This window comes from Anneissia japonica, unplaced genomic scaffold (genome assembly GCF_011630105.1).
Source record: "Anneissia japonica isolate Jap-2015-1 unplaced genomic scaffold, ASM1163010v1 scaffold287748_len1686314_cov196, whole genome shotgun sequence".
NCBI classification, from domain to species: Eukaryota; Metazoa; Echinodermata; class Crinoidea; order Comatulida; family Comatulidae; genus Anneissia; species Anneissia japonica.
Window position 1 is genome coordinate 1,273,221 of NW_022727190.1, and position 9,299 is coordinate 1,282,519.

At 35.2% G+C, this 9,299-nt stretch overlaps 1 protein-coding gene across 3 annotated transcripts in view; it reads right to left on the reverse strand.

Annotated features, from left to right (window-relative positions):
• The window catches only part of LOC117113591 (thrombospondin type-1 domain-containing protein 7A-like), a 15,938-nt gene extending 9,174 nt beyond the window's left edge, over positions 1 to 6,764 (reverse strand). For 2 of the 3 annotated variants that reach the window (XM_033256980.1, XM_033256978.1), the window contains exons 1-2: positions 6,355 to 6,764; positions 4,199 to 4,827 (exon numbers count right to left, since the gene is read on the reverse strand). In XM_033256980.1, coding sequence (XP_033112871.1) covers positions 4,199 to 4,786 — 588 coding nt within the window. In that variant the 5' untranslated portion in view covers positions 4,787 to 4,827; positions 6,355 to 6,764. The remainder of the gene's footprint in view (positions 1 to 4,198; positions 4,828 to 6,354) is intronic. The other variant, XM_033256979.1, reaches the window with a different exon arrangement.
• Between the last annotated feature and the right edge of the window lie 2,535 nt (positions 6,765 to 9,299).

Consider the following 9,299-nt stretch of genomic DNA (forward strand, 5'->3'; position numbering starts at 1 on the left):
ATAGGCATAGAGTAACTGTAATTTGGCTCCACTCCTGCTGTGAAACGTATGTTGTTTCAGCACTGGGTATGGAAAAACATGTACAGTATGTTTCAATTGTCCTATTCCTATTCATCTTCAGGAAGACAAATAGAGCAATCTATTTAACAATAATAGGTACTTCCAGCACATAAGTTCTTTTCAGAACTATTCATGTGGTGTACTGCAAGGTTTTTTACTATTGTTTATTCGCCAGGCAAAACTTTAAACAATCTTCCTAAACATTATAGGAGTGATGTTTTTGCCCTACCTGACGTGTTATCGTACTGAATACTCAGTACATTCCCAAATACATTCCCCAAAAAATTCATTCTGGAGGTCAATTCAATCACTAAGGGCAAAATATCACTCATGATATTTTCTTGATGCAAACTCCCATCGAAATTCCTATTACATACTATATAACATTATTTTGGTACATTTAATAGATTCAGTATACTTAAGAAACTTAACTTCAATTAAGATATCATAAGCCATGTTTACAAGGCTGTTTGCTATCAGATACTGAGACTTAACTTTGATTAAGATATCATAAGCCATGTTTACAAGGCTGTTTGGTATCCGATACAGTAAGTATAACACCGGTTATCTCCAGTTGACGCCGATTAATAAATCGGTTGTACCAGGTCACGTGATTAGAACTGACTTGAAGAAAGAAATTTAAAACCCTTTCTTGTCAACAAAGTTAAAAAATTTATGTAATTGATAAAAACAAAATGTTTAATTAAACTGCTGTAATTTAAAAACATTTCTGCAAATAATAATAACAGTATTTCGTGCTATATATCAACAGAGATTTCAGTGATGATCTACGCAGGTCAAACAACAGCTGTTCTTCATCAAAAACATGCGAATGATCTGAATTAACTCTACTGGTCTGTTATTCTGAGTCACTAACACCGTTTACAATGGCCATTTAACACCAATATCATCAGGTAAACGCTTTCATAATGATGATCTTCTGCCATGTAAACGTGGCTTCAGATTCCAATCAATAATAATATTGAACAATCTGTAAAAGCATACTCATCAATCAAATTCTTGGTTTATATGTAACTAGAGTAGGATGGATTAAGATATTAGGTCTTTTATTTGTGCTATTGATTGATTCTTAATCAATACTCGTCATCACTCACTTCATCTTAATCATCATTTATTTTACAAATTGGAGCCGATCTTAATTATTACTGTCTTGGGCTCAATGATATTAAGATGCTATGTTCAAAAGCACTTAATTTGCATCATGTTGTCAAAACCTACAATCTATTTGTTTGTACTGAAAGCTTGTCATACAATTCAATCAAATTTTGTAAATTTAAATAAATCATAGAGTCACAACCGAGATTAAACTCTTAAGTGCCTGAGCTAGAAATATAAATCAAGAATTGAAAAGCAGTCTCTGTTCATCCAATTCATAAAAGCACTGGTACAGTATATGGAACACACAGGTATTATATTTACTGTACTCGCTCTATATGGGCGTATGCAGGCAGGCATCCCCCCACCCCCAAGACGGTAAATTATTTCCAACACTAAAAATGACCATGTTTTTATTAGAATAAGGATTTAGTTTAACATACTCAATTTCAATACCTGCCCTCCCCCCCCACCCCCTATACACATCTAGAAAAAAAACGTTTCACAACCCTACCCCTGCTCTATGCTGTATTTTAATATTGGTGTTTTAATAAATCTTCAAGGTAGTTAACCACACACATCCCTCCCCATGACAGTAATCAGGAAGTATGTTAAAATACTAACAATGATCATTAAGCTTTCATTGGAATAAGGATTTAGTTTCGCATTCTCAATTTTGCCACTCCCCACACTGTTTCACAACCCCCGACCAAAACTACACCCTGCTCTATGCTATATTTTAATATTCAGTGTTTCAATAAATTTTTAGGCAAGAACGATTCCTTAGGTGGGAGTTTCCTGTAATCAACAGGGAGTAAAGGGGAACCTATGCATTCTGGGAAAAATCTCTTGTTGGGGTGGGGGTCAGAAAAGAATCACCCTCCCACTTCCTGAAGCATTCTAGTATGCGGTGACTTTTACTACCCAACATATGCCATCAAGTTTTCATTGCATTATAGACCTAAGACTACTGTACTGTAAATTACAGACAACGTTGACCTTTTAGTAGTTTCGACAACAAATAGCGGTTTATGAATAAGTAGGCAGAACAATAGCTGCAGACATATTGCAATAGGCTTAAGCAGAATTATTAAAATATTCCAAATGACAGTAATAATAGTACAATGTCAGTTCAAGGATTTGGCTTGGATCGTATAAAAAGCAGTGGTCAGTGTGATATAACAAAATGTAGGGGAATCTATGTAATGGTATAATGATAATGGTTTTTGTTTTTGTTTTTGTTTTTTTTTTTTATTCATTAAGTGATCCATTCCTACTTGCACTGAAATGGAGCTATGGCAGCAACAGGATTTTTCCAAATGGCAGGGATAGAAGATGGTAGAGTACTGTCTGATAGGGGTCCAACAATTTACAATAGACACCATTGGGGTCTAGTGAAAAACCCTGGCAGTGGCCCACGAGTGGTTTCCCATTATATGCACTATCTTCCAAATTATCTGTATATCCTTTCTTCCAGAAAGCCTATATACACCTTTATGATTATCTATACTCCTACGAGTACACGTAATTCATTGACTCCAAAATAAGCACTATATACATTGGCTAAAGCCACACCAAAGGTTGGTGCGAGTAAAAGGAATTATACAGCATTAAAAGTTACTGTATGTTCTCCAAAATTATTCAAACTGTAGAATATACAAAAGCATTCAAAACTGAAGGTCAATTGCAAATAATCATAGTAAGCCTTGATCTTTACTAGACTTTCCACTTAAGAACTATCATAATATAATATCAAATAAGCTAAGAAACCTTGGAAGATTAATTTATTGCTAAGCAATGCCATATAGTGAAGCTTCTCAAATATTGTTCTTTTTTCATAAAAAATTTTAAAACAGAATTTAGTCAATACAGCATTCAATTGCAAATTTTTACTATAAAAATCCTTCAATTGATAATCAGCCATTTTTTTTTAAATGGTATATTGTTGTATGCAAAGAATATGGCAACCATTATTATATTATGTTTGGTGAGAAAAATATTTGTTTTAAAGCTGTGCCAGATTATCAAATTTTCTTTGAAAAAAAAAAGTTGTATGCCCATATATAGTCATGATGTGCCTGTATATGGTCATGATGTCATGTCAGTATGTCTGTATTTAGGCATGTCACATGATTTTGTCAAGTATAATTTGAATGTCTGGATATAGGGCTTAATTTTCTATTGAAAGCTCCTGTAGTAGTAATAATACCTCTTCCTCAGCTGAAAACAGAAGGAATATTGTACATTGTCTTGGCCAGTAGATAAGATAGTGCCTATTCTTTTAAAGACTAATTAATATCATATTCAGGATTTGACTGAGTTAAATATAGGATGTATTATGTACCCTAACAGACCAACTAGGTATTACAAATCTTGAAAAGAAAAACACTAATAAATAAATGAGGTTATCAGATTTTTAAATGGGTTTGCAAAGGAAGTTTGTACCTACATGTTATCATTATTCCTTCCCTTCATTGTCTCAGGCCACAGATTTAAGGTCAATAACTACAAGATGTAACTTTTGAGTGTATACAAATTTGTGTTGACATAATTATAATTCTATGTGGGAATTTATAATTTTGAATTTTTATGGAAACATAAAATCTCAAGGTTATGAGCTCAAATCTTTGTAACATCAGGATATCTTCTCACAAGTTAAAACACAGTACCGGTAGGCCTACCTCTCACTGAAACTTAGTCTGAATAATTTAAAGTGTTTCATGTTACACTGGAGCTGACTTTGATTCATAAATTTACCGGTCCTGTATTAAACTAAATGATGGACACTTTTGGACTGGGGCAGCACTTGCATTTCCATTATAGCAGAGACTGTTCAAAACAATTCTTCAGCATTTCAGACACATAGGTATATGAATTTAGTAAATATATATTCTATTTAGTGTTTATAGTTATCTCAATTATCATTTTTTCTTTTTAAAAATCTTGAAAATAAAATTTATATAAGTCAACTTGTACAAAAAATGAATAGTAATGTTAATGTATCATAAAATTTAATACAAACCTTTCTACAACTTGTCCATTCATTTATTTTCCAATGGTAAACGGTTATTACATGATTATTAACACATTCTGGTAAGCCTCTACACTGGACAATTTCAGACAACGGCCCACATTTTTTTCCACCATTTGTAGGCTCCTGAACCAAAGTCCTTGTGCGATACCTTGTTGCAGATTTACACGTAGTACTACAGTCTGACCACGGTATCCATGTGGTCATTACGCAATCTTGAGAACACGTTTTACAAATGCTGCTGTCCACTGGCTTTTGGAGACTGCTGCAAAATTCAGGCGATACAAGAGACGCCAAATTCTCACGCTTGGAAAAACTAATGCATGCAACGTTACGTGTTTTACCGCACTTATCGTGTGTTTGAAATGAGCATTTCTCCCAATTATCATATGCCCATGTAATTCCATGTTTTTTATTTGTAGTATTAAATTCAACTACTACCATATCTTCCCTATCAGTTCTTATCAGCCGTGTGTCCGCATTGATAAGTGGTAACACAAATATAAATATATATAAAAAATTCATGGTGATAAAGTTTGCTATGCCAAGACTCTTGTAAAAATAACAATGTGAAAGCATAGAACTGTTGCAGTGGACAGATGAGATTGGCACAAATCAATCTGCAAAAAGAAAAGAGAACATTAAAGCAAAATTTATAACAGTATTAAACATTAAATTAATATATAAAATGAAGGGAAAAATATCTGTCAATGACAATGCATTCTAAAGAAAGTTTGGCCCATTATTATTTCAGTGTTTTAAACTTTAGGACAATGGACTCTTACGGTAAGTACAGGCCTCTCTGATGTGAGGATCATCGTATTTGTAGAGGCATGGACTAGCTCGTATAGTAACTTTCTTCTCCCGTAAGGGTCCCTTCATGTCTGAGCTACCCGGTAAACGGTACCAGCTACTTTCGTCTGTCCACAACAGGGGCTGTATGGAACCGTACACCGGGCATCGGGGTAGCCCCTTACTCTTCTCGAAAGATGTACTGGGTCCTTTATAGTGCACAATAGCCATTTGTACATACACGGGACCTACGGTTTATAGTCCTTATCCAAGAAAACTTGTTCCACCTCCAGAACCATAGGTGAGTGTGCCATTCGAACCAGCAACGATATTTTATGGCTATGTTGTGGCGCCCCTGCCTTAACTGTGGCCATTCTTAAATGAATTCTTAATTTTCATTGGTGAAACACAGTTGTAACTTCGGTACTCTTTAATATGGTTGTACATTGAGGGTCCGAAATTCACGGACAGGAATTCCCGACCTGATTTTTGCACAGGGAATGCCAAAGTTTTATTTTAGGCCAAGTTAAAAAAAAAGTAGTGTCTCGTCTTAATATTTAAAAAAAAAAAGGAGAATGAGGACCCTTCCTTTTTTTTTTTTACTCTGAGATGGCAAAACCAAGATAGTCGATGGGAAACAGTTAATACTTTCTCACTTTTACTAAGTAAACACATTGAAAGCGAATAAAAGAAGTACTAGACGTGATTAATACCTACCACATGTATCCTCAACCGCGAACGATCAAGAGAGGAATTTAACTGATGTGACTTAGCCAGATTTTTGTACAATTTGTAAAATATGGGAAATTTTAAAAAAATAAATAAATTGGTGAGGCAGAGAAAATGGATGCGCAAGGGGACGAAAAACTAGCAAATTTCTTTCTTGGCCTTACATTAAGCAGGGCACTCATTGCTGCCTACTATGGTCGTATGACAGTCAGCTGACGAATCTATTCCCTGTGAGAGTTAGATGATGCGACACTGTCTGCTGATTGTCGGTGGCATTCTGCACGATTCGTCATCAAAATTGATCTGTTGCACACACGTCGTGGTGTTGCATTCTCCATAGGATTGCATCAGCAGGCAACCACCAGACAAAGTGAGTGCCCGGCTTTCACTCTGGCCTACCACGGAATGAAATCATAATTAATAATGATATGTAGGCCAACAGGTCTACTCATATTCCCCTAGTTGCTTGCAAGAAAAATCTGGCTAGCTATAAATCCTAAGCCAAAGGTGAAGATAAAAATGCATACAATTATAATAACCATACCTCCCGTATAGGCATCTTGTTCCCTTTTAGTTTTAGCCTACCAGACACTTTTAAGAAAAAATAAAATTCTGAATGTTTATACCTTCAACATTGACAGCGAGGTGGATGATACGGCCACTGTCGGTGTCAATTAATTAGCGAGGCTCCTCTGCTGCTAGCCCGCAACTTCCTACCCTAGGCTATACTCTATTGAATAAGTCCGCACGGCCACGATTCGTTCCCTCACCAAAGAACTTACTGCAACTTCCAGAACTAATTTTTTTTACAGAACAAATGCAACAACTGCATTATATGGTAATCCTCAAAGGATTTCGCACAATCAATGGGCTCGCCTACCTTAGTTGAGGGGGAGAGCCTAGAAATACAAGAAATGTATGTAGTAGGCGTATTATCCTTGACCGCCAGGTCTACAAGAGGAGCATAATACTGTCTACAAACAAATCTCACATGTTTCTGTCATTGTATTCACCATCGCGCTAAATGTTTGTTTTCATTTTGTTATACAAAAGGTCACCGTGTGAAATTTACATATTGACCTACTGAAACTTTGGGCTGCTCCATTCTGTCAAAAAGATAAAAGCGTATAAATATTAATAAACAATCGTACAAAGAATAAATACTCCATCAATGTAAAACTTAAAAAATGTTTTTTAAGAATATTCTATAATTTGTATAGTCAATATTTAAAAAATGGAAATAATTTTGTGTACATGCAAGTTATAATTAAAATGTCCCGTAAGAAAATGTAGTATTCCAATTTAAGTGGAGTTATTACAGATTATTACGTACTCTGAGTGTTCTGTAGTCCCGTGTGTAAGTGCGAACCGTCATTCGCGGACGTATGCTCCACCTTGAAGAAGTTTATGATTAGAATAACATTATGAAAACCAAGATAAACTTGCTACTTTTGATTTCCCATTTCCACACACTTGGCTCATGTAGAAATTAATGTTATTACATGTAGATTGCATACGCGTTAGAAGGAGCCACTTTACCTACTTAACAGCAAACAATTCTTCAAGTCAACCTTTAATCATTGGCAAGTGGAAGCAAAATACTTAATTCAGTAAAAATCATCATCAAATTCTATGGTAAACATACATCCGCATTCTATGGATGTATGGTAGGCATACAAAGAGGTTCTATTAACTGCTGGCAATTGGATTTGTCTGAGTCAATCAATGACAATTCAATACCATGCCAATTACAGAATGAATAATTTGACTCAAAATGTAGTTAATGATCATAAATCCATTAATGTTTGCCCACTAATGATTTTGCCACTTATGGTTATTGAAAGAGGAACCAAGTGCGATAGGCCAGTTCCCAAACTTTCGCGAAGTTTAGGCTGTGTTAGCCCTTTTCGTAGGTAGTGCTTGTGAAAATTAAGTGTTTTAGTTATCTGTGTATTAGAATTGTTTGGATGATTTAAGTTCGGGATAATCCAGGTTTTCTTATAATTGTATTGTTTTTCTTTGTTTTTGTTTACACAGATGCTCAGTTGTTTGCGCTATTGCGCTGCTGATTCTGGATGATAATTCAATTTTCAATTAAATTCACAGCAGATATATTAATCGACTATATTGAAGAAAATAACAATAATACAAAATACATAATAAAAAATAATAGCGAATATTTACTAGTGGTCAAGAATCAACCCGGGTCTGTCTCTAAAGACCCTCTGAACAAAATAGGCCTATATGAATTAAATAAAACCATAAAAGGACAACTAATGACTGTAACATACGGTACTCTAAAAATCATGCGCCCCACCCCACCACTCCTCCCCCACGCACCCCTAGGCCACTGCACTTATAGCTTTCAACTTGAGATTTTACTCTTCTACACAACGTGTGGGCAGTTTCAATATTCTGAGGGCGCTCTTACTATTCTGACGACTCTGAGAATAAGAGCTACCTTATACTTTGCGTTATAAATATTACTTTGCTAAAGATACCTTCTGTACACAATTAAGCCAAAAGAGACGGAGACATATCACACAGTAATGACAATAAACGTTGCGCATGTTTTCTTTATTTGGCGTTGCGAATGCTATTTTCCAAACAATGACTCATTACCGGTACTCTTACTTCACCCATGGAGGACCTTCACCCAATCCCTGTTTTTTATAACCAATGACCGCACAGTACACCTTAATAAAGAGTAACAGCAAACAGTTGCGCTAAGACAGTCATCGCTCTTTTATTTAATATCTCTGTAAGCCGTTAATAACCATGCACAGTGAGTGACTTGAGTCAAATTTCATCAATTTTTTCAGAATTCTGTGAGAAAGTTTTCTCTATTCAGCGCCCTCTCTGTCGAGAGAAATGAATACTACAGTATGTTTAGTAGACTATAGTAGAACACTGCCGCAGTGTTAAAGGTAGATATATTTCCACTCGATTCACGGAAAAGTTCTCCCTTAAAGAGGTGTTCCTTAAATAGTGGTGTCCCAAAGGAGGGGATCTACTGTACCCATACTGTACTTTTCTATTTTCTACTTTTCCCTACTGTACTGCATATTTAAATCAATAGGATATATGATGAATAGGAAATAAGTTTAGCAGAAAACTTTCAATTACCATTTAAAATTACTTTAATATTCCCATTACTTTTCCAATAACTCTCAATTATATTGGCTGCACCACAACCAGAACCGTTAATCGTTACCGTTACCGTTAAAATCGCCATTGCTTTTCCCCTTGTGCAAAACCACCGCTTTTTACCCGTTGCCATTTCATTAGCATTACTATTAAACCAATAATGTTAATGGTAATGATAAAGTTAGTGGTATTAGTAATTGTTAATGGTAATAGTAATGGTAATAGTATTAATATTACCATTAACAATTGTTATAAGCACTAACTTTATCATTACCATTAACATTGTTAATACGTGTCAAATTCATTTTCTACAAGAAATTCCACACTTCGACAAACGCAATGCGAGCTGCAAGAGTATTGTAGAAGGCGTTGTTACAATTTTCATGGACATGGACGAAACCTGTGTATCCTATATACATATATA